Raw genomic sequence first — 24770 nt, 5'->3', positions numbered from 1 at the left:
CTGGAATGCTCTTTACCCAGATTCTTTGCCTGGTTGAGTGGCTGTCATTTAGGTCTTTATGCAAATGTCACTTCCTCAAAGAGGTTTCTCACCTAGGTTTCTGCCTCAATCACTTCCTATCCATCCCCATTTCTGTCATCATTGTACTTAACCATCCACTATCTTTCATCTATTCATTTGTTTCATGTCTCCTCCTGCTAGAAGGTAAGCTCCGTGAGACTTGCAATTGATCCCTATATGGAACTTGCATTTACAGGAGTCAGCCTGCTGAGTTCAATTACTGTATCCTTAGTACCTATTAATAGAACAGTACCTAGTATATAGTAGGCACTCGATAAATATTTGTGGAAAGAATGGATGAATGAATGAATGATGAGGAGCTAAAGAAGAGGGAATGGAAGTATGGATACCTCTGGACTTTACAGTCAATCATTCCACTCCTATGGGTGGTAGTGGTTGTGGGCGTGGCAGTGGCCAACGCCTCTTCCACCCCTGAGACCTAGAGGAAGCCAAGTCTCTAGGGTGGTGGTGGGAGCAGCAGTCACGTTAGGGATGGTGAAATGGACAGGGTATATTTGCTGGACTGAGTGAGTGTGGGTTGTCTTTACACATCTTTCTTACTTTCAAAAAATGTAATCTGCATAAACTGATCTTTAAGGCGGAAAAGTTAGGGAATGGTTATTTGCACTGTAAAAGCAATCCTTGCTTTGTAAAAGGGAGTAGGCAGAGGCTTGCTTAACTGTTTCCCAAACAACCCAGAGAAGGCTCAGGGGACTCAAGCCCATTCATCTGTTACGTTACAGGATGTTTTCAACACTGGCTGTTTAGAGCGTGTTGTTCAGATACACTTATGGCTATATGGAACTTGCATTTACATCTAATATACTCTTTGTAGGAATTTCCTTTTCCTGAAATTGAGAGGTTGAGAATACATCACTCTGTGACTGTGCCCTGTATTAGAAAAACCAAGGTCATTGAGACCAAGCTAGGCTTGGAGAAATAGAAACAGTTCATGCTAGCTGCCTCTCTCTCTCTCTCTCTCTCTCTCTCTCTCTCTCTCTCTCTCTCTCTCTCTTTCTCTCTTTCTTCTTCTCTTTGGGCAGGTTGAAACCTTCCAACTGATCCTGGACTTGCTGTTTATTTTCCATTCTGGGGTAGGAGGTCCTTTCTGAACATTTTACTTACTGTAGTGGTTCTCAAACTAGGCTCAGCAGGGCTGGTGTTCCCCAAGCTGGACAGAGGTGTTCTGTCATGAAAATAAGAATAATAGCCATCTTGTCCCAGTTCAAAGAAAAAAAAAATAGAATCTTCTCAATTTGAAGGCTTTTACAATATTTTTCTTCCCTAAAATTTTGGTGCCTGTGATTCTAGACTCTATTAGATGTGGCATAGCACAAAATTATGTATTCAGTTATTTTAATATATTAATATTTCATAATGTTCTGCTGAGAAAACCCTTTCTGTTAGGGGCTTGGAGTAAGTCTGAGAACTACTGTCTTAGAGACTCCATGTTTCCTACCAAGCTACTCATCTGCAAGCTTTTTAGAAGACCTTGGTGCATGTCAGAGATAGAGGGCTTGACTGAAATATGTCTGGCACATGCAATCTTCTGTCACAGAGAGGGCTGGTGGAAGGCCCGGGCTCTAACCTGGCCTAATGAGGAGTCCCTGGCCCTTTGCATTTGGCCAGTGGCAGCAGTTCTCACACTTTATGGGTCATGAAGCTACAACTCAAAGGCCCACTGTCCCAAATCCTTTAATGTATGCACTCCCCACAGTGAAATGGGGACAAAGCCCACCCACCAGCAGAAGAATGTCTGTGATTCTGAAGAGATACCAGGGAAGACGTGGCACAATTCAAGGCTGTGATAGACACAGGCATAACCATAGTGAGGCAGATTGGAAAGGGCAATGAATTGGTGTCAGTGACTATGAGTTCTGGTGCTACTTCTGTCACCAAGCAGCTGTGTGATTGGGCAAGTCACTTCCCATCTCAGAGGCTTGGTAGCACCGTGGTGACAAACACAGATCCGAAAGGGAGATTGCAAACCTTCAGAATGTGGACCTACCATTTCCTCTCTGACCTTGGAGAAACTTTTAAACCTCTCTGTACCTCACTTTTCCCATCTGTAAGGTGAAGGTGATAATAATAGCACCATGAAGTTGTTATGAGAATTAGAAGGGCTTAGAAGAATACTGGGAGGGGGGCAGCTGGATGGCTCAGATGGTTAGAGCCAGAGCTCTCAACAACAAGGTTGCTGGTTCAATTCCCACATGGGATGGTGGGCTGCACCCCCGGTAACTAAAGATTGAAAACGGCAACTGGACTTTGAGCTGGGCTGCGCCCTCCACCACTAGATTGAAGGACAACGACTTGGAGCTGATGGGCCCTGGAGAAACACGCTGTCTCCCAATATTCCCCAATAAAATTTAAAAAAAAAAAAAGAATACTCGGCACACAGGAAATGCTATGTAAATGCTTGCTTACATAATATAATTATAATTACTGAAAGTATAGTAGCCGAATTAGATCATCTTTATGACCCCTTCTGCTCTAATATCCCATACATTTAAAATTTCAATAATCGAGTATTTCCCATGTGCCTACCACTAGCTCATGTTGCCTATCTATGAAATAAGAGACCAGAATAATTTTTAAGGCCCAAATAGTCTATAGTGCTAAAAATAGATCCTCTGTGTAAGGTGCTGATGGTGGCTGCCTTCCAGGAATCGGAAATTCAGGAGGCCAGATGAACACACCAGCTGTACATTAGGGTAGAGGAGGCCAGTGAGACTGAAAGCACCCAGAGATGGACCCCTAGCATATTTCTTCAGCTTACTTGGTTGCTGTCCATTTTTCATTTCATTCCAAAAGAAACCAAAGCCTTCCATTCCAAAATATAAAATTTCATGATGCACACATTTCTTTTTGTCTATTGTCTTTTGCATTTTCCCCATATGGCTCACAAACATTATACTAAGAGGTAAATGGCAGAAACTGGATTCAGGTTAGAGAGGAAATTTTGTTAGTGATGAGAACACTAGCTACTTGAAGGGAGAAGTCAGGCAAAGAGGCCCCAAAGGTCAAATTACAGGCCAGGCGTGTACAACTGAGACTCATTTATGACATAAGAAACTCTCCCTTTCTCATTTTCATTTCCTATTTTCAAACATTTTAACTAACATTTTTCTAGCTGATTCACAAAATCCTGTAAGAAAGACAAGGCAGTTAGTTTCATCCCCATTTTATAGATGAGGCTCCAAGAGAATAAGTGATGGTTTACCCAAGATACATAGTGTGCAATTGCATACACCTTGTAAGTGATAGAAACAGATTTTCCTAGTTCTTCCCCTCCCTTCCTTCCCTCAAGCTCTGTCTTGGGTTTAGGAACCCCAGTGAGGGCTGGGTCTGAGGAACGAGCAGTTCCTGACAGAGATCTAGGTTGTTGGAGTTGGACTTCGGGTGGGGAAGGGGCTGCCAAGAGAGGAGGAGCTACAGGTCTGGTCGAGGGACCCACGAGCTGGCCTCCACGGGATACCAAGGAAGCTGCCCTCTTCCCAGCTCTGGAGGAATGGCACTTTTGCTAACATCAGACTCACCTTTATCCTGGGAATTAACCCTCTCCCCTTTTCTGGCTACACCATCTTTGTAACCCTCAAAGTGTTAAAGCAGCTTCCACGTGATTTCCCCATCACCCTGGTAACTTTGGCTGCTGTTCCGCGCTTGAAAACGTGGAAATAAATAAAAGTCCCAGTTTCTCAGTTCGTGTGCCTAGCAATGCACCCTCCCCCCACCCCCCACCTCAGCAGGGAAGCACAACCCTTTAGGTAAAAGGTGCTGAGGGAGGGATTGTGCAGGTTGGCAGGTGCGGGGGAGGGGATCCCCGGAGAGAATGGGGCTGCGGGCAGCCTGAAGAGTGCCACTTTTTCAGTTCCCCTTCTGGGCTCTGGGTGCAGTAGGTTCGCTTAGAGGCCGGTGCCCCAGACAGTTGGGGGAGGAGGAAAAAAGTGGTGCGCGGGGAAGCAGGCCGCACACACCTGGCGCCTTGTGGAATGAAATCTTAATTAATTATTAAGCTGAGTTCCCGCGGGAGGGAGCAGGACAGTGGCAGGCAGGGCGGGGGTTGGGGGAGGGAGAAGGGTGGGGTGAGGAGTGGGCGCGGGGTTCTGCCCCAGGGGTCCCAGACAGGAAGGAAGCCGACCAACCGTGTGAGGGGCTGGGGGTAATCGCTGACGAGGGTGGGTTTGCGGGAGCGCTGCGAGACCCCAGGAGTGAGGGTGGGAGGAGAAGGCTGGAGGATGCGGCCCGGGGGTGGAGGGAACTGGGAGCCGGCTGGACGGCCCCCTCCCCCCGGGGTCTTGATCCCAGAACAGTGGCCGCTTGTTTTCCCAGGACTGGGGGAGGGAGCGGCCGGAGGAGAGCAGGGGGCGCGCGGAGGGAAGGGTCCCCTTCTTTAGTCTCCCCCACCCTTACCCTGTTCCTCCGAAGGGGAGTGGGCCGCCCTGCCCGGAGTCTGGGGAGGAGGAGGGGTGCCCAGACAAAAGGAGCTTGTGCCTTTAAGGCGGGGAGTCCGGGAGCTGGCGGGGAGGGGACTTCTGGATCCGGGGTAGAGGGCGGCTGCGCTGGACAGCAGGGAGGGAGCGCGGGCCGGGCAAGCGGCGGACGGCGGGAGGGACGGCCGGGACGCGCGGGCACGGAGCAGGACCGCGGGACTGCCGGCCGGCCGGCCGGAGCCCGCGGGGGCGGCGGGGCGGGGGCCTGGGGGAGGCGCCGACCCTGGCCGGCAGGTGAGACGCACCCGGGAGTGGGGGAGGGAAGCGGGCGCCTGGTGCTCTGTGCGGCTGGAGGTCTCCCGCCGGGTTCCGAGAGTTTCTCTGGGGGGCGAGGAAGCAGAGATGGGGAATCTCGAGAGTGTTTGGGGGAAGCCCTGGGGACTGGCCGAGGGCAGTCGGGGAGGTGATGGGGGTCCCAAGGCTCCCGGCCCTCATTCCCGGCCGCACGAGTCTCTTCCTCCTCCCGGAGCAAATTCCCCGCTGGCTTCGACCTGTGGGAAAGGCGTGCACTGGGGGAGGCGCTGTCCTGTCCTGAGGTTTTTGCTGCGGGGCCGTGGGGCGAGCCTCCAAGTCTGGGGTAGAGTGATTGTATTTCGGGGAGGGGGAAGCAGCCTAGGTGGAGGGAGGGATGCCTCTGACTGCAGGATTCCCCCTCCTTTCCCTCTAGACCTTGGGAATGAAAGGGGTGGTGTTAGGGCTGCTGCAGGGTGGGTCCGGGGAACAGACTTGATTCAGAACCGACTCGGGTCTGACTGCAAAGCTAGAGGTGGAAACAGGAGGTGGGACTCTTGCCCCATACCTTCTGCTTACTGGAGTCCCCTGCGAGGTGGAGCAGCCTGGTGGGGCTTGTTTGGTTGGGGGTGGAGGTGGGAGCCTTCTTTAGGGAGACCAAAGGCTGGGGAAGAGAGGACGTGCCTTTGGGCTTCCAGATACAGGCCCTGGGGAGGCTCCTCTACATCTGGAAAGGCCTGAAATTGAGGCCCACGTCCCAGCACGGTGGGAGGTGCTGGCACTGAAGGGCCTGCTTGGGCAGTGCCTTCTGCGTTGAACTTTCTGAAATCCATTTAAATCCCCTGGAGCCTCCTTTTGCCAAGGAGGGCAGGGGCAGAGGCGCCCTGGAGAAAGGATGGCCGGGAGGTGGCTAGGAAGAGGGTTGGGGCAAAGCAGCGGGCAGAGCCATTCTTGGGGCTGGGCCTTGGCCTGCTTCAGACTCTGGGTGTCAGGCTGGAGGATCAGGATTTGGGAGGTACTTGAGGTCTGGGAGACACTGGGCCTTGGTCTGCGAGGCTGAATGGACATGGCTCTTGCTGTTGGGAGCCTGTGGTACCTGGAGCAGCAGATCTGTAGAGAGCAAAGCAATTGGGAGCCCAGGGAGAAGGTCAGAGGCACAGGCTCAGGAGACCGTCTCTGGGAAAGAGGGAGTTGGTCTGTGGTTCATAGTGATGGGTTCCTGGACAAGGAGGGTTGGGGGACCATATAGGGAAGTTTTGTGGCTTTGAACAGTGCCCTCCCCTGTTCCCTGCCTGGCATGGGATGAGTTCTCCAAGATGGGCAGTGCCTGGAGTGGAGCCCAGGGTGGGATGGTTGCAGTTGGTTGGACAATTATAGAGCTCTGAAACGATCCCCTTGTGGGAGTCAGAGCGTTCTGGGGAGGGTCATGCGTTCCCCTGTACAGTGTCTGCCCCTTCCTCTGTGACTATGAGCCAGATGATAGGATGTGCTTCCCGGGGGCTGGGAACATGGCCAGGCACAGGTCCTTTGGGAACAGAGGTCTGGGCCAGTGGTGCTGGTGATGGGGGAAGAACAGGTCAGGGGACTGATGAGTGGGAGGAGGCTGAGGCAAATGTCATGGGGTGGGGTGGGAAATCTCACTCTGGGCTCTGTCTCCAGCAGCTCTGGGGACTGACAGCCAAGGATGCAGGGACTGATAGAACCAGGCAGCTGACTAGCTGGGGTGATGCCTCTTGTTGTTCATGCCTTTCCTGTCTTTCCATCTCTTGGACACTGGCAGAGTTTTGGATTTAAAGTGGTGTAGAGTGGGGAGAAGAACTATTTTACTGTGTACTAATGTGACCGGTACTGTTAGATTCTTTCCTCACAATGGTTACTATTCCCATTTTACAGATGAAGAAACTGATACAGGGAGGTTAAATAACTTGTCCAAGGCCATGAGGCTAGAGAATAATCACAATATGGTTGGAAACCTGGTCTCTCTCCAAAGATCGTGCTTCTAATGAAGTATTTTGAAGAGCCAGGCTTTCTTTGGTGACCTTTTGCAAAATGCCGGTCTGACTAAAAGTCTTGGGTTTCTGATCTGTCCCTCCAGATGGTGCTGTTGGTGATGTTAAGGGGCTGAAGAGCGCGCTGCTCTGTGGAATATAGGAGAAGGGATGCCAAGAGAACGTGGGAGAGGGTGAACCGGGGTGGGGGGTGTCTGCTGTGCAGAGCGATCACAATCTACCTTCTGCTTCGTGGGCATCTGGGGATCGGCTGGGAGTACTGCTTGTCTGGCTGGAGCAGCTGGTCCTGTGGCCACCTGCGGCAAGCGCTGGGTACTGTCCTCTTGTCCCCTGGTGAGTACAAATGTGAGTGCTGTTAGCTCTGCGGTTTAAGTACAAGGAGCCCCTCAGGGTGCCCTGTGAGCATGGAGGAGTGTGGCCCTGGTGTAGACACAGGCATCCAGGGATGACAGTGCTCTCATCCTCACCTTCTCTGGAGCTGAGCTCAGCTAGGAGACACGTTGAGGGTATTATCATGGAGTCCACCCACCCAGTTCAAGATACATTCCCTCCAGGAGACCTGAGCTCTGGGGCTGATTCGCTTACTCTTAATTTCTATAACGTGGGAGAGCTATATAAACCTGTAGTGAACCTCTGTTCTTTTTTTTTCTTTCTTTCTGTCAAATCTGTCCTGTGCCCCAGATGGCCATAGGAGCAGCTTCACAGGGTTTTGGTAAAGATCAGATGGAATTAGGCATGTGAAAGGACCTTGAAAAGTGTAAAGCACAGAGAACGTGCATAGGAGTATTATCCATCCATCTGTCCACTCAGTAAACATTTATTTAGACTCTAGGGGTGTTGCAGATACAACAATGAGCAATACAGGCCCAAATCCTTGCCCTCGTGAAGTTGACATTCCAGTTAGGAGAGACAGACAATGAACAAATAAGAAAAATATATAGAATGGCAGTTGCTGATAAGAGCTGTGGAGAAAAAGAAAGCATAAAGCTGGAGAGAGAGATAGGAGCGCCAGGAAAGGGGGTTGCTATTTTAATAGAGTGGTCAGGGAAAACTCACGATAAGGGGACATTTGAGCTTTTTGACTTGGAGGACCTCTTGTTCCAGGCAAAGGGAACAGCAAGCAGCAAGGTTTTAGGCTGGCCTGGACACAGCATCCTGGGGGCCAGCAAAGAGGCTAAGAGGACCAAGTGCAGTGAGAAAGGTGAAGAATCATAAGATCAGCATTATGTTATTCTCTCATGTTAGCTGCTCTATACCAAAGTCCTTGAGCTTTCTACCTTTTCAACATAAATTTATTGAGTCCCTACTATGAACCAAGTTCAGTACTTGGTGCTGAGGATAAAAGTGCAGAGCAAAATACAGAGGATGCCAGAAAAAATGTATACACATTTTAAGAAAGGAAAAGACTGTATAAAAATTGTAATAATATACACTGATAACAAAAGATGAATACAAGTCGTGTGTATACATTTTTTGGCATCCCCAGTAGATATAATCCCCACCCTCACAAAATGTATAGTTAGAGGAGCAGAGGCACACATTAAACAAGGAACGATTTAATTATAATTGTGGTAAGTACCACGGAGGACATGTATAGAGGGTACATGGGCCCAAACTTAGCTGGGACATCTTTCCTGAGGAAGTTCCATGTAAGCTGTGACCTGAGGGAGAGGTTGAATTTAACTTGGTGAAGTGTGCATAGTGTGTGACTGTGATGGGGAACGATGTGGAAAGATTTCCCTTTTGTACAGAGGTCACCGACTGGCAGCTTGCAGGCTGAATCCATTCCGTAGACTTGATTTATTTGGCTTACAGTATTGAAAAATGTGAATTACTTGCCAACACTTAAAAATCGGGAGATGTTTCATTAAAATCTACATTTTGTTTTTCTAGTTTCTGTTGAAAAATCAGATCAGGCTCCACTGGGACTCCCGGGGCAACAATCTACTGGTGTGGGGTGGTGCTGCCCCTGTGTGCAGGGTGTGCACTCTCCTGAATTAGGGGTGATTTTGCTCATTGACACAGGCACTCGAATTTGTAACCATCCGGAAATCAGTGCCTTTTAGGGGAGAGGTGAATGTTTCAGTGTACTGCTTTGGAGTCAGATTGGACGTGGGTTAGAATCTCGGTTCTCACACTTATGTGGCTGCTTGATCTTGGGCAAGTTACCTCACCTCCCGCTGTCTCAGTTTCCATACTGGTGAATGGGGATACCATCATCTTCTCAGCCTCGTTTTATGAGGATGATGTGTCTGGAGCTTGGCAATGGGGAGTGCTCAGTTAAGGATAGCTACTGGAGGTGGCAGGCCGTGAGGAGGTATTAATACCATCTCATTCCTTTCCTCCTGGCAGCATGTCATGGTTTAGTGGCCTCCTGGTCCCGAAAGTGGATGAACGGAAAACAGCCTGGGGTGAATGTAATGGGCAGAAACGCCTGCGTCACGGGACTCGGACCAGTGGTTTCTGTGCACCGCACTATATGAGCTGCCTCCAGGATGCACAGCCACCCAGCCCCACCCCTGCAGCCTCACCTCGATGCCCCTGGCAGGATGAGGCCTTCGTCCGGAGGGGTGGCCCAGGCAAGGGCGCAGAGCTGGGGCTGCGGGCCGTGGCACTGGGCTTCGAGGATGCTGAGACGACGACGGCAGTTGGGGCGGCTGAGGTGGCACCCGGTGTGGCACCCAGGAGCGGGCGATCCTGCTGGCGCCGTCTGCTGCAGGTGTTCCAGTCGAAGCAGTTCCGCTCAGCCAAGCTGGAGCGCCTGTACCAGCGATACTTCTTCCAGATGAACCAGAGCAGCCTGACGCTGCTGATGGCCGTGCTCGTGCTGCTCACTGCTGTGCTGCTGGCCTTCCACGCCGCGCCTGCGCACCCTCAGCCTGCCTACGTGGCTCTGCTGGCCTGTGCCGCCATCCTCTTCGTGGTGCTCATGGTGGTGTGTAACCGACACAGCTTCCGCCAGGACTCCATGTGGGTGGTGAGCTACGTGGTGCTGGGCATCCTGGCGGCTGTGCAGGTCGGGGGCGCCCTGGCAGCCACTCCCCACAGCCCCTCTGTAGGCCTCTGGTGCCCTGTGTTCTTTGTCTACATCACCTACACGCTTCTACCCATCCGCATGCGGGCAGCTGTCTTAAGCGGCCTGGGCCTCTCCACTCTGCATTTGATCTTGGCTTGGCAGCTCAACCGTGGCGATGCCTTCCTCTGGAAGCAGGTGGGTGGTCAGGGAGGTAGGCATGGGGCCACCAGGCCGAGAATGAAGAGGGGTCTGGTAATCAAGGGTGGGTGACTCATGGGGGAATACTGGGTACAGGGATGTCTGGCTATATCTGGGAGGAGGGGCAAGTAATGGGAGGCCCAGTGTCAGGAGTTGGCCTCCATTTGGGATCTGGGGTAGAGGGCACTGTTGAGGGGAGGGAGGGCTCCAGGATTTAAGCCTGTGCTCTGTCACCGTGGGCCACAGTGTACAGCTCTTTGGCCTGAGGCCCTTGACATTGTAGTGTAGCCTGTAGAGACATAATACATGCCCGGAAGGCAGTGTAGGCTAGTGCAGGCCTTGGCATGTCTGCCCCAGGGTGACAACTGAGACCCAGGCCCTCACGCCATCTTTGAAAAGTTATCTGTAGTGATCTGGAGGAATCAAGCGGGTTTAAATGGAGTTAGCAAGGGAGGAGTTGCCGCTCTCCTGGGTCAAGGCCTGGAAGCTGATGGATAACGGGTCAGGTCTCTCCTGGGCTGGGAGTGGTTCGAATGAGGTCGGACTGGAGCAGAGGGGTGTTAGGGTCTGATCTCATCCCGCTCTCTCCCACTGGGCACCAGGGGTCAGGCAGCCCTGCTTTCAGTTTTTCTGCCCCGGCTGGCTGCTGCCTTGAGTTCTGAGTGGGCGTCAGGTGGGGCTTGACAGCATGGTGTTGAGTGAGAGAAATAAAGGCTTGGCTGAAGGAGGACCGGGTCATTCAATGGGCTGCGTTCTTCTCTGAGATCCTAGACAACGAACCTTGCCTCTCCTAGCCTTAGTTTCCCAGTCTATAAAACTGAGATAAAAGTAATATGTACCTCCTGATGTTGCTGTTAGGGCCCAGCCCTCTCCCAGCGTGAGGAGAACCGATAGGGCAGCTTCTCACCTGGGGCAGGGAAGTGCAGGTGGGGGTGGTACCCAGTGAAGGGGCATCTGAGAAGGCCCTTTCAGAGAGACACGAGCCTGTAGAGCCTGCCGTCTCACGTCACCCCCTGATCAGGGAGCAGAGACCAGGTGTCTTGACTACCTGATCCTTCAGGGGCGGCTGCAAGCACAGCCCCCCAACCAGCATACCTCATGATCCTGCAGTGGGCACCCTGGTTTAGAGGGTGCTGTCCTCTGTCTTGCTCAAGGTTTGAGGGAGCCAGCCTCTTCCTTGCCTAGGGCTTGTAGCCTATAGCCCCCCTGGCCCCACCCACGAAGAGGAAGTTGCCTGGGGTGTCCAGGGTGAGAAGCCAGGGGAGAAGCCGGGTGCCTCTGGCCTGATGCCCTTCCCCACCTAGCTGTGCTCCCTGTGCTCCCGGAACAGAAAGTACCTTTTAAAAAGTAACTTTATAGCTCTTTTGTGTGTGGAGCACGTGCCTGCAGGGCACTTCCCAAGTTCTTCAAAGACCAGGGTCCTTCTGTTCCTGCTAGCCCCCTACTTCCCTTCAGGGTAGCTATCCTGATGGGCTTTGAACTTGGACTGCCCTCCTGGGGAAGGAGGAGCTTGGAGGTGGTGTCTCCCGTTCCCCTCCTCCTCTCTGGCTGGCTAGGGGTGGGTGAGTGACTCTTCCCTGCACTCAGCTGGCATGATTCCCAGAGCCAGGCCCAGAGCCTGACTGGGGAGGCACAGCCCTATAGAGGCCAGGACTATGCCAGCCTCCCGCCTCCCCAGGGGCACATGGCTGCAGCCTCACCCAGTGGGTCCCGGCAGGTACATTCTTGGGGCCAGTGGAGAACGTTGCCCCTGCCCCTGTGCCAGTCCCATACCCCTCCTCTGAGCTGAGGATCATTCCCTGTGCCCAGCTGCCCTATGGGTTCTGAACGGGGTAGGGCTGTGGCGTCCTTTGTAGGCTCCCTGGGCAGCCCCTTCCCAGATCCGGCCCTGCTCACGCTCATGGGAAGGAGCCTTCAGTCTCCTCTGACCCGTTCATTCAGACACACTGGGAGTTTCACCCAGTCTCCTACAGGGACCCTGGCACCATTTTCTCATAGTCTGATGGGGGTCTGTGTGCAGATCTATTTCAGTCTCTCGTCCCCCTTCCCCTTCCCTTTACCATGACTCACATTTTCCTCTTGGGCTCCTGGGGCCAGGAAGGGAAGTTGCCTGGTTTACCCCTCCTTTCCTTCTCCCCCACTGGGGGCTATTCTTAGAAATCCCTGAGGGAGATAGTATGCCCCCCTCTTCACCCCTGCTGCTGGGACGGGGGCCTTGTAAGCTGGACTGGGAAGGGAGACTGGGAGGCCAATTCTAGAGTCTCCGAGCTGGAAATGGCGTAGGGATTAGCTGGACACACCCCTCCATCTTACCCCAAAAAAGTAAAACTGAGGTCCCAGAGATTAAGTGACCTGCCCAAGTTTGCAAGACTACTTCTGGTTCCAGGCAGAGCCCAGAACTCCTGACTTCCAGTTGGTGTTCTTTCCCTCCCTTCTCCTAAAACCAGAGCCCTGCCCTAGCCAAGTCTGGGGTGGAGCCACAAGTGCCAGGTTAACCCCTGAATTTCCAGAAACATGGAGGCCGGCTTTCCATCGATGACGATAGAGGGCTGAACATCCTGGGACCAGGATTCTAGGCTGTGGGGCATGGCTGGGCCAAGAGTTGGGGGTTGCCAGTCGTGGTAGCACTCTCCCAGTTAGGAAAGGTTCTTTGTGTCCATAGAACTGATGAATTCCCAAGCTTGGGCTCTGAGGAGGGGCCTCCAGAGCCGGGGTGAGTGGAGTGAGTAGGACCCTTTGACACCTGGAATGTGCTGTGCAGTAGGGTTAGGACACAGGCTTTGAAAACAGACTGTCCTGGACTCAAGTACCACACCAGTCCCTACCAGCGGTGTGGTCTTGAGCAAGTTACTTAGCTTCTCTGGGCCTGAGTCCCTCACCTTTAAAATGAGACAGTGTTACGTATTTCACAGAGTTGTAAGAAATACACTTGTACTGTGGAGAAGACACCTAGGTAGCAAACAAATTATCTCCAGTAATAATAACAGTAATTATTATTATATCAGGGTGGGGAGGGACCTTAGCGATCTTATTCTCCCTTTTCAGGTTCTAGATGAGCAAACAGGCCCAGGGAAATGAGGTGACTTGTCCTGGGCCCTCACAGGAGGATGTAAAGCTCAGGTCTCGTGGGCATTGTCCTATAAGGAGAACCACCTGCAGAAGCAGCAGCATTTGTCTTCTGTTTGGGGTGTTTGTTGGCAGGAAATCACAGTGCACTGGGCTCAGGCCCATGACTTAACTGACCCTGGTTAGTGCTGCTCCCAGGAGCTGTGAAAAGATCTCATTTCTAGCCATGCCGTGATCCAGGAAGGGAGCTGGGGTCCTGTGGGGAATTGGGGAGATGCATTGTAGGGGTGGGGACAGCGTGGAGACAGACAGGGCGCAGGAGCCTAGCTCGTCGCCTGTGTGTGGCTGAGGTGGTCACCCCTCTGCCCTCTCCTGCAGCTCGGTGCCAACGTGCTGCTCTTCCTCTGCACCAACGTCATTGGCATCTGCACGCACTACCCAGCTGAGGTGTCTCAGCGCCAGGCCTTTCAGGAGACTCGCGGTTACATCCAGGCCCGGCTGCATCTACAGCATGAGAATCGGCAGCAGGTGGGGCTGCACTCGCTGACTGAGGCCTTCCCCCTCCTACCCCCAAATAACTTGAAGGTTGGATCTGCTGTTTCGTAGGACCCCATGCATTAAGTGTGAATGGTTCCCTGATTGTATATCAGACGCCCTGTGACACTGGGGTTCCTGACCTGTCCGAGGGTGGGAGGGAGTGGATGAGAGCACATCTGAGGGGTGATTGAATGGGATGTGGTCAGAGCGGGCTGGGATGGCCATCTGCTGAGGGCTATGATGGGGGAGGCTCAGGCCATGGTCCAGAAGGGAAGCTCAGGTCTCTAGAGAAGACTGAGAGGGCCCTGGGGATGTGGAGGGAACAGGAGGGTTTAAAATGTGAGGTCAAGAAGGTAGCGGTGCCCTGTTGAAACCAGAAACCACACTGGTCTAGGAGCGGCTGCTGCTGTCCGTGTTGCCCCAGCATGTTGCCATGGAGATGAAAGAAGACATCAACACAAAGAAAGAAGACATGATGTTCCACAAGATCTACATCCAGAAGCATGACAATGTCAGGTAGGGTGGGTGGGAGGATGCCAGGAAGGGGGGGAGATACCTGGGAGTCTGGGAGGGCCATGTGGTCGTTCCATCTTCTTCCGTCATCCACAGCATCTTGTTTGCGGACATTGAAGGTTTCACCAGCCTGGCATCCCAGTGCACTGCGCAGGAGCTGGTTATGACCCTGAACGAGCTCTTTGCCCGGTTTGACAAGCTGGCAGCGGTGAGGGTTCTGGGGCTTGGGGGTAGGACCCACTGTGGTGAGAGCACAGCCTCACTGGTGGCAGGCTGGGGGTGTGGGGGCAGATGGTGTGTGCAGTGAGGGTGGTGGGGCAGCAGACGGGGTGGGCAGGAGAGTAAGGGTGACTCTCCCCCAACTCTTTCCCCTTTAGGAGAATCACTGCCTGAGGATCAAGATCTTAGGGGACTGTTACTACTGTGTGTCGGGGTTGCCGGAGGCCAGGGCAGACCACGCGCATTGCTGTGTGGAGATGGGGGTGGACATGATCGAGGCCATCTCGTAAGCAGAGCCCACTCCCAGCCTTCCTGGAACTGAGGGGGCCTCAGACTGCTGCTACCCTTTGATATGTCCCTTAGCGTGTTTTCCTCAGTCTCTATCTTTGAGATCCATCACTGAGGAGAGGGATGGCTCTTTCTTTAGCCTGTATAAAGACCCCTGTGCACCTTAGACTCCAGCCAGTGGGGTAGGGTAGGGAGAGCCAGGGTGAGGGGGATAAGGGCTAGAGAGAATACCAGCTGAGCAGGCCCGCAATGAAGAGGACAGTGATTCTTCCTCTCGCAGCTCAGTTCCACAGTTCTCAAACATTTGTCCTTGAGCCCCATGCGGTCTTCCGCCCGTGTCCAGCCAGTGTGCTGCTGCCTCTGGGTCTGCCCTTGCCCGTGTGGCTCTGAGGGGAGCAGAAGGCCTGGGCTCTGGGCTGGAAGTGGGGCAGATCCTGCCAGGAGCTGAGCCAGAGCTGCCTCCTCCCAGGCTGGTGCGTGAGGTGACGGGAGTGAACGTGAACATGCGTGTAGGCATCCACAGCGGGCGCGTGCACTGCGGTGTCCTTGGCCTGCGGAAATGGCAGTTCGATGTATGGTCCAATGACGTGACTCTGGCCAACCACATGGAGGCAGGGGGCCGGGCCGGGTGAGTGTGTGGTCCCCGTGGTGAGGATGTGGTGAGGATGGGAGCAAGGTGGGAAGGCCCAGGACTCACGCTCCTGTCCTGGCACAGCCGCATACACATCACCCGAGCCACGCTGCAGTACCTGAATGGCGACTACGAGGTGGAGCCTGGCCGTGGCGGGGAGCGCAACGCCTACCTCAAGGAGCAGCACATTGAGACCTTCCTCATCCTGGGCGCCAGCCAGAAACGGGTCAGGCCAGGGCGGGTCCAGGGACGGACAGGTGGGGGGAAGGACACATGGGGGCGCAGGCAGAGGCCTTCTCTGGGCCCCTTTCCTGAGCCTGGACCTGTGCTGCCTGCGTAGAAAGAGGAGAAGGCCATGCTGGCCAAGCTGCAGCGGACACGGGCCAACTCCCTGGAAGGTCTGATGCCACGCTGGGTGCCCGACCGTGCCTTCTCCCGGACCAAGGACTCCAAGGCTTTCCGCCAGATGGTGAGGGCCCGTAGCCCCAGGACCTGGGCCTCACATTCTCGTCTCCCTCAACACTCTGTCTCCCTGCCCTCTTCCGCCTACCTGTTGTGGCTGCCATCTCGATGTATGATCTCTCTTATTGGGAGTAGGAGGGATGATTTCATCCCAGGGGCCCCAAGTCCCCCAACGTGGATGGGGGAACACTCAGCACAGTGTTGGGGACAGGGAAGCAGGGCAGATGATGTTCACCTCACTTGCATACTCTGTCCCTTTCTCCAGGGCATTGATGATTCCAGCAAAGACAAGTAAGTCAGGCTACTGAGGGGGGAGGAGGAGGAGGAGGGGAAGGCACTGCACCTGGGACAGGGATGGGGGAGTGGAGGTCCCCCTCTCTCCTGGATCTTTGTGTCGTGTGGGAGCAGGTGCCGCAGCCCCGCTCACATCCCCTGCTCTCGCTGCTGCCCGTGCCCTTCCCTTCTCATTGCCTCTCACATGGCTATGCTCGTGCACCTGGTGAGGCCATGTCCCCTGCCCTCAGCCGGGGTGCACAAGATGCCCTGAACCCCGAGGATGAGGTGGACGAGTTCCTGGGCCGTGCCATCGACGCGCGCAGCATCGATCAGCTGCGCAAGGACCACGTGCGCCGGTTCCTGCTCACCTTCCAGAGAGAGGATCTTGAAAAGAAGGTTTGGGGGACACTGGGGCAGATGAACGCGGGCTGGGGGAGGAGGGGGGATCCAGGCAAGGAAGTCTGAGCACCGGTGAGGGAACAGGAGAGGCTTTTGGGGATTGGGGGGGGTGACCACAGGGCACAGTGGGGATTCCTATCAATTGGGCCGACTGCTTCTCCCCCTCGAGGCCCTTGGTAGTGCGCTGCTGCCCCAGGGCAGAGCCGGCGCCAACTCAGCCTCCTCTCCCTCAGTACTCACGGAAGGTGGACCCCCGCTTCGGAGCCTACGTGGCCTGTGCCCTGTTGGTCTTCTGCTTCATCTGCTTCATCCAGCTCCTCATCTTCCCACAGTGAGAGCCCTGCCCCTCCTCACGTGGACTTGCTTCCCTCCAGCACTTCCCAGAACTTCCTAAACACCCACTCGAGCCCACGGTCCCTGGAGCCTGCGCCCCGCCCGCCCGCCCGCCCTGGGGAGTGGGGCAAGGACACCCATGTCTTCCAGAGTAATGTTTTCCTGGGCCCTCTTCTGCCCCAGCTCCACGCCGATGCTTGCCATCTATGCTGTGATCTTCCTGCTGCTGCTCATCACCGTGCTGACCTGCACCGTGTACTCCTGTGGCTCTGTGCGTAGGGGCCTTCCTGGGCTGGTGCTGGAGGGCAAGCTGGGCCAGGGCGGGCACACAGGGAGGTGGAGGAGAAGGCTGTGCCTCTCCCATCGGGCCCCATCCTCGCGTGGCCCGACTCCCTGGCTGACATGGCCTCCAACGCGCATCCCCTGCCTGTCTGCAGCTGTTCCCGAAGGCCCTGCAACGTCTGTCACGCAGCATCGTCCGCTCCCGGGCACACAGCACCGCGGTGGGCATCTTTTCGGTCCTGCTTGTGTTTACGTCTGCCATCGCCAACATGGTAAAGGTTCACCCCTCCTGTGTGCCAAGCACTGCTGTGGGTGCTGGGGTACAGTGATGAATGAGACACATTTCCTGCCCTCAGGGAGCCCATTCTCCCAAAGGAGAGGGTGAGATCAACTCGGTCCTCTCTCTTCCTTGCTCTCCCCACCTCTGGTCATCCCTCAGTGAGAATTTGGGCCCCTGGGATATAAGGCACCTGGGCAGGGCCCTTGTAACCCCTGCCCTCCTTGTTTACGCTGATAGACTTCCCCCCATTTTTGCAGTTCACCTGTAACCACACCCCCATACGGACCTGTGCAGCCCAGATGCTGAATTTAACACCTGCTGACATCACCGCATGCCACCTGCAGCAGCTCAATTACTCTCTGGGCCTGGATTCTCCCCTGTGTGAGGGCACCGCACCCACCTGCAGCTTCCCTGAGGTGTTCAAGCAGTGCTTAGGTGGGGCGGGGCAGGGGTCCTGAGCAACACCAGTTACTGACCCCTCTGTGCCAGGCCTGGTGATGGGCACTGGGGACCCAGGATCTCACCAGAGTCGCCAACGCTAGGAGCAGCCAGGGGCCCTGGTGCGCTGTGGGGCTGGCTGTTGAGGGTGTAGAAGGTTCAGGTGTGAGGTGGTGTAGGGGAGCTTAGGGGAGGCAGGGGCGTGCAGGGCTCTCTCTGCATGGGGGTGCCTTGGCCTCTGCCTTCCCCCAACACCGCCTCTGCCATTGCCCCCAGTACTTTGTCGGGAACGCGCTGCTGAGTCTGTTGGCCAGCTCTGTCTTCCTGCACATCAACAGCATCGGGAAGTTGGCCATGATCTTGGTCCTGGGGCTCATCTATTTGGTGCTGCTTTTGCTGGGTCCCCCAGCCACCATCTTTGACAACTATGACCTGCTGCTTGGCGTCCATGGCTTGTGAGTTTATCCTTGGTTCCTGTTACCCCCAGAATCCTCCCCGGCCCTGCTGGGACACTGTGCGCCTCTCTGGTGCCCAGGCCCCTTGGACCCTTGGAATATCACCACTCATCCGTCACTTGTGGGGTGGGGGAGAAGGAGGCAGTGGAGGAACTCCCAGCATCTGACCCCAAATGGTCACCCCAGGGAAACCCCAGTCCTGGGAAATTCCTGTGTCCTTTAGGCTAGACAGTAAAAACAAAAATTCCCTCTCAAATTTGCATGATGTTTTCATATCTACTCTTGTAGTTTCACACAGCTGCTTGGTGGCAGAGCCCTGGCTAGGAACCAAAACTTCTGACTCCTGCTTGAGGGCTTTGCCTGGGAAACCACACTGGCTTTTCCTCTGTAAATCCCACCCCTTGGGATGTGGCCATAGCTTGGTGTAGTTGAAAAGAACCTCTGGAGTCTACTAGGTTTGAATCCCTACTCTGCCATTTGTTAGCTATGTGACCTTGGACAGGGGAGTTAACGTCTCTGAGCCTCAATTCCCTCACCTGTAAAATGACAATGCCACCGACAGCACAGGGTAGTTGTGAAGATACTAGTAGCTTGCCACGTGCCAGGCGCTGTGCTGTGCCTTTGCATGCAGTGTTTAGATCCGATCCCTTTTGTATTAATGAGGAAACTGAGGCTTGGAGAGTTAAACAACTTGTTCTAGGTCACATAGCTGGTAAGTAGAGGAGTCAGGAGTAACATTTCTGCTTTTAATGCGTTAATATCAGCAAAAGCGCTGGCCCAATGTCTGATGTGTGGTATGTGCTCAGTAAGTGCCGTTTCTGTCTCCCCTTCCATGCCCCCACTCAGCAACCCAGGAGAACTTGACTTTGTCTCTTGTGTCTTCCTGCCAGGGCTTCTTCCAATACAACCTACGATGGGCTGGACTGGTGAGTGAGGGATCTGAGGCAGTGAAGGGTCGGGCTGCCAGATGGCTCCTTCAGACACTGAGCGTGCCTCTGCTTACCCTCAGCTCAGCTCCGGGGAGGGTGGCACTCAAATATATGACCCCCGTGATTCTGCTGGTGTTTGCACTGGCGCTGTATCTGCACGCTCAGCAGGTGGAATCGACTGCCCGCTTGGACTTCCTCTGGAAACTGCAGGTGACGGGGGACAGGGGAAGGGGAGGATTTTGGGGGCAGAGCCCGGGCCAAGCCAGAAATCCATTCTGGTTAGCTAGCCAGTCTTCAGGCCTGCCCTGGTTCCATGCCTTCTCTGTGTCCATCCCGTCCCTGCCCCCTTTACCCCTCTGCCTGTTCTTTAGGCCTCATCTGTCCATGCCTTGCTTCTTCCACGTGGTTCCCTCTGATGCCCATCTCCAGGTGTTGGCCGTGGCACCCACCCCTGTGAATGTTGGGCAATGGGTGATGGGTGTGGTGTCCACAGGCAACAGGGGAGAAGGAGGAGATGGAGGAGCTGCAGGCCTACAACCGGCGGCTGCTGCATAACATTCTGCCCAAGGACGTGGCCGCCCACTTCCTGGCCCGGGAGCGCCGGAACGATGAGCTCTACTACCAGTCGTGCGAGTGTGTGGCTGTCATGTTCGCCTCCATCGCCAATTTCTCTGAGTTCTATGTGGAGCTGGAGGCAAACAATGAGGGTGTCGAGTGCCTGCGGCTGCTCAATGAGATCATTGCGGACTTTGACGAGGTACTGGTCCACTCGGCTGGTGCTGGCAGAGAGTAGGGAGAACAGAGAGTGGCTGAGAAGACCAGGATTGGAGGGGGTGGGAGGTACTGGGAGAAGGGAGGGAGGTTTAATGGGACCCAGAGAGGTCAGGGGCAGGGGTAAGGGTAGGTCCAGTGGAGGCAGAATAGGGACCCATGAAGGTGTTAGAGGCAGCAAGAAGGTGAGCCCAGTGGGGCAGGGTCATCACTGTCGGGGAGCAGAGGACGACGAGAGGATCGGGAGGAACAGGATCGGTACCAGGTGGATGTCACAGAAGAAGAAAGCAGTGGTCTGTGGACAGAGCCCCATGAGGCCAAGTCCGCAAGATGGTCCCCTGAATAGAGGAAATGGAAGCGAAGTGTGAGGAAGTGTCCTGAAGACCCAGGACAGGAATAGGGTGTTCACTGTTCTGGGGCAGAGGCACTTCCTCACTCTGGGACTTTCCCAAAAGGTGAGGGTTGGAATAATTGGTGCCCGATATTCTTTCTGCGGTTCTGGGTTCTGGGTTCTGCCACTGAGCTATTGCATTGACCAGAAGCTCTGCTCAAGCCCTGGCCTGGGTTTTGACCGCTGCCTGGTGAGGGAGACCTGTTTTCCTGGCTCTTCGGTCTTGCATTGAGAGCAGCAGCTGGAAGCGGGGGCTCTCTCACTAAAAGGGGGGGAACTGTTGCAACAGGGCAAGGGGGGGCAGGGGGCCAAGGCACGGCAAGGAATGAGCACTGGGGCAAGGCTGGGTTTGGCCTCTTTGCCTTGACAGCTGGGTCTCCGGGTCTCCCTGTGTTTCCAGATCATCAGTGAGGAGCGGTTCCGGCAGCTGGAGAAGATCAAGACGATTGGTAGCACCTACATGGCTGCCTCCGGGCTGAACGCCAGCACCTATGATCAGGTGGGCCGCTCCCACATCACCGCCCTCGCGGACTACGCCATGCGGCTCATGGAGCAGATGAAGCACATCAACGAGCACTCCTTCAACAACTTCCAGATGAAGATCGGTGAGAGGGCCTGGCTGCCTGGCGGGTTTTCCCAGGGCTGTCTGTCTCTGGCGGAAGTTGAGGGAGCAGGATGGCATCACACGTTCCCCATCAGGACTCATGTGGGGTTTCCTTTTCTCTCTCCTCCTATGTTGTCTTATACGAAAGCCAGGTCGTTTATTGAGGGCCAGCTATGCTAGGCACTGTCTCAGACCTTTGTGAGCACCTTTCAATCCTCACATTATTATCCCCTCTCACAGGTAAAGAGACTGACTCTCAGAGAGATTAAATGACTCGTCCAGGGTCAAATAACTAGTAAGTAAGTGGCTGAGCTGGGATTCAAAACCAGGTTGATGTAAACTCCAGTGCCTGTGCCCTTGTCTGTGGCCAGTCTGATAAAAGGCACTTCCTCTCAGATGGACTGAGGATGGGAGTGGTTAATAACATGGGTTCTGGAGTCAGACTGGTTTGAATTCTGGATGTTCCACTTACTTAGTTAGCGAGTCCCCTAACTTCATAAGCTTCACTTGCCTTATCTGTAAAATGGGGATAATGATACCTACCTTTTCGGGCTGTTGAGAGGATGAAATAACTAATGGAAATGCATATTGGCCTGCTCGGCACAGTGTACGTTCTCTTACAGTATAGCTGTCTTGAGTCAGGGGAGCTTCTCTGCTGACAGGCCCAGATCTTCCATTCTTTACACCCAGGACACTTGTCCGTTTGCCAGTTTCTTCTGTGGGTCCTTCTAAAGGCGGGATGCCTCCCTGGGCTGACCTTGGAACAGCCGCTTGTCTCAGTGCCTTGCTGCTCCCCCCCCCCCCCCAGGACTCAACATGGGCCCAGTCGTGGCAGGCGTCATTGGGGCTCGGAAGCCACAGTATGACATCTGGGGGAACACAGTGAATGTCTCTAGCCGTATGGACAGCACAGGGGTCCCTGACCGAATCCAGGTAAGGGGAATGTGAGCAGAGCCTGGGAGGTCCCTCTCTGCACTCGCTAGGACAGGGGGAGGGTGGCAGTGTGCTGTGGTTGATGGGGTGGGGATTGGGGGAGGGCAGCTAGAGTGATGAGGGGACCCCTGGGCCTCTGCAAATGTAACTGGAAGGATCCCAGGCTAAGCAGTCTCCCCTCCCACTCCCCAGGTGACCACGGACCTGTACCAGGTTCTAGCTGCCAAGGGCTACCAGCTGGAGTGTCGAGGGGTGGTCAAGGTGAAGGGCAAGGGGGAGATGACCACCTACTTCCTCAATGGGGGCCCTAGCAGTTAGCAGGGCCCAGCTACAAATTCAGCTGAAGGGACCAAGGTGGGCCTTTGAGTGGACTCTGCACTCCCTGGATGGAGCTGCGGCACAGGGCCCTGAGCCTCCAGACCCTGCTGACCACAAAAAGGAACATCCCAGCAGGCTGGGCTTGGACCATGCTCGTCTGCCCTCAGGCTGGAGAACGAGGGGATACCAAGAGGATTTTGCAAGTGACTCTCTTTTTAAATTGGACAGACCTGTTCCCTCTCCTTTCTTCCAGCTTTTGGGAGCAGGGGAGGGGGCAGCGGCAGAGGCAGTGGGAGCCCTCCTGCCTGAGAGATGAAAACGGCAGCTTGCCATGCCTACCCTTTCCCTGTCTGGGCAACAGGCTCAGGGCTGGGCCCTTCTTCCCTTTTTTCTGGGAATATTTTGTACAAAGACTGGGCAGGCATGAGGAGTGCCTATTCCATGCTTGCCTTTCCTATGCCTGCAGCCCAGCATGGTCCTGGGGACCCCTCTTCCTGAGCCAGGTCTCCTTCGTAGGCACTGGGTAGAGGAGGGAGACGCTCTGGGACCTGGCTCTGTCCACATTTCAGGGGAATGTTTCCATTTGCCAAATCCTAGTCCCAAGATCTGTCCCCAAAGGGGAACAAAGGGACTTTTGTCAGCTCAGATTTAGCCCCAGTTCCTGCAAAGCTCCAGGGAAAGAGGTGTGTGGCCTCACTGGTACTGTGAAAATGCCCAGCCGGAGAGCAAGCATTTGTGTGGGGTTGTCCGATCAGGAGCTGGAAATTCACCTGCACATGCCAAAGAAAGTCGGCTGGCCCGGGAGTGGGGTGGGGCCAGACTGATCCGAGAGCCCCCACAGTCAGGACCAGGGCACTCTGCCCCAGGGCTCTCTTGCTGTCAGCTGGCGAGGGGGCATACAGCATCTCCACCCCTTCTGTTGCCAAATTGGAAAAGGGACAGGGCATGAAGGAAGATATCCCTGATCCAAACCTGTCCTCCCAGGCCTTGGGCCCTGGGGAGGGCCTGTGTGTCTGTGTAATGTGCATGCGTGTCTGTCTTTGTGTGCGTGTCTGTTTTCCAGAGCTGTGTGTGTCCGTGGGCTCCTGCTGCTCAGCTCTCCACCCCGGGCTGCCTCTCTCCTGTGCGCCTCCGTCTTCTGGGAATAAGGCAGGCTTTACAGTTCCAAGGGATGGAGACAGATACCCAGGTTGCACAGGAGTGAGGTGGGGTGTGGTAGCAGGAGAAGGGGGCGTTCTGGGGAGAGGAGTCCTTTTTGTGCCAAATCCCTAAGTGCCATTTGGGGGCCATGTGTGCAGCATGACTGTCCTTGCCTGGGGCAGGGACCAAGCCTGAACTGTCTGGGGTTTGGTGGGCAGAGGCTCAGGAATTTCCTGGGTTCCCCAGCTGGTGTCCTGGGACATGGTATGCTTTGGGTCTGGGGTAGCATGGGATCCCTCTGAGGACCCAGATACTGGTACTAGGGGATGGGGCAGGGGAACCCGAAACTTGGCTTTCCCCAGCCTTAAGCCTGAGTCTAGCATGTTCCTGGCTACCCAATCCCTGTGAAGCCTGCAAGGGCTTGCAGGAGGGTTAGGAGGCTGGACTCTACATTCCCTTCCTAACGCTGCCTTCCTTTTATCCTTTTCCCTGCAACCTCCTTGCCTCTGGCTTGTATTAGTTGGTGCCTTGGTTTCTCCATCTGTACCTAATTAAATCAGAGGCATTAGCTTGAATTTTGCTTGAAGATTGCTTTGTCTTGGAGGTGATTACAGAGGCAAAGGAGAGAGGGTCCCGGAATTGCTGGGTTTGGGAGTAGAAGGGGCAAGTGGCACTCTTGGTCTTCCTCGTGCCCTGTCTGACTCCAGCTCCTGGCTCGAACTGCCTGCCTTGCAGGATCTTCAGGCATCAACCAAATAGGCCATTAGGCACTTCATTAGCCAAGGCAGGAGGAGGGGAAAAGACTAATTGGTCCAGACAGAAAATCAGCTTCCCTTCCCCCAGCCATATCCCTGGATAGGAAGGGACTGCTTGGAGCCATGGGGTTGGGGGTGAGGGTATAAGGAAACCAGAGTGAGAAGACCTCATTCTTGGGTGACCTGTCTCTGCTTTTTGCCAGGTGGGAAGGGCCTGTCCAGACCTTGGCTCCCCGTACCACAGTGCCAGCCATACCCTTCCCCTGGGCTACCATTGCCCCCTTCCTCACCAGTTGGTGGGGGAGTCAGTGGATGGGAGGGCCATGGACTTCGGTTTTATAATGTAACCACTGTGGGAGGGGGGCAGGGTGATGTACCATGTATTTCAGTGAAATATTTAATATATTTAAATATCAATAAAAATCAAACTCTTTGTAAAATTCCGTTCTCTGCAGCTGTTCTGGGACCCGGGTTGGTGTAGGAGGCAGACTCCTGCCCACGCCGCGGGCTCTGTGGACCTCTCGTCTGTGGGCAGAAGGCTTCCTCTGGTTTTCTCCCTGTCAAGGGGAAGCTGCACTGTTCAGACAGCATGACTACTCTGGGCCGTTTAGCATCATGAGGACCAGTGTGTCTTTCCAGATGTGTCACTCAAACCCCTTCCTCAGATGAAGGCAGGACCTGCTGTGATGGTCATTCCAGTGTCCTGGCCCCTCCCAAACCAAACACCAAGTTCTGGCTTTTTC

General features: G+C 54.7%; 1 protein-coding gene across 3 annotated transcripts; it reads left to right on the top strand.

Moving 5' to 3' along the window:
- The first annotated feature begins 4644 nt into the window (after window positions 1-4644).
- ADCY6 (adenylate cyclase 6) lies at window positions 4645-24467 on the top strand. 3 transcript variants are annotated; one of them, XM_074325764.2, is made up of 22 exons: window positions 4645-4787; window positions 9146-10004; window positions 13452-13601; window positions 14005-14126; window positions 14220-14331; window positions 14501-14628; window positions 15100-15258; window positions 15346-15487; window positions 15602-15730; window positions 15989-16014; window positions 16248-16395; window positions 16632-16729; window positions 16915-17002; window positions 17169-17285; window positions 17551-17709; window positions 18008-18186; window positions 19077-19112; window positions 19196-19325; window positions 19609-19872; window positions 20678-20882; window positions 21690-21814; window positions 22007-24467. In XM_074325764.2, exons 2-22 carry the CDS (start codon window positions 9147-9149, stop codon window positions 22130-22132), a joined length of 3501 nt encoding a protein of 1166 aa, XP_074181865.1. In that variant the 5' UTR covers window positions 4645-4787; window position 9146; the 3' UTR covers window positions 22133-24467. The 3 variants fall into 3 exon arrangements, with proteins under 3 accessions (XP_074181865.1, XP_019580248.2, XP_074181864.1); XM_074325763.2 differs by lacking the exon at window positions 4645-4787 and adding an exon at window positions 4863-7126; XM_019724689.3 differs by lacking the exons at window positions 4645-4787; window positions 20678-20882; window positions 21690-21814; window positions 22007-24467 and adding an exon at window positions 4854-7126 and having other exon boundaries at window positions 19487-19621.
- The last annotated feature ends 303 nt before the right edge of the window (window positions 24468-24770 follow it).

This window comes from Rhinolophus sinicus, chromosome 1 (genome assembly GCF_057876585.1).
Source record: "Rhinolophus sinicus isolate RSI-liver-muscle chromosome 1, RSI-T2T, whole genome shotgun sequence".
In the NCBI taxonomy this organism is placed as follows: domain Eukaryota; kingdom Metazoa; phylum Chordata; class Mammalia; order Chiroptera; family Rhinolophidae; genus Rhinolophus; species Rhinolophus sinicus.
This window is presented reverse-complemented; position numbering and strand designations above follow the sequence as displayed.

Bases quoted from the DNA above. Each gene is read 5' to 3' on its own strand.
- ADCY6 (XM_074325764.2), top strand. From the start codon at position 9,147: ATGTCATGGTTTAGTGGCCTCCTGGTCCCGAAAGTGGATGAACGGAAA. The intron at 14,629-15,099 runs GTAAGCAGAGCC...GCCTCCTCCCAG, and splicing joins GACATGATCGAGGCCATCTC to GCTGGTGCGTGAGGTGACGG. The intron at 17,286-17,550 runs GTAAAGGTTCAC...CCATTTTTGCAG, and splicing joins CGTCTGCCATCGCCAACATG to TTCACCTGTAACCACACCCC.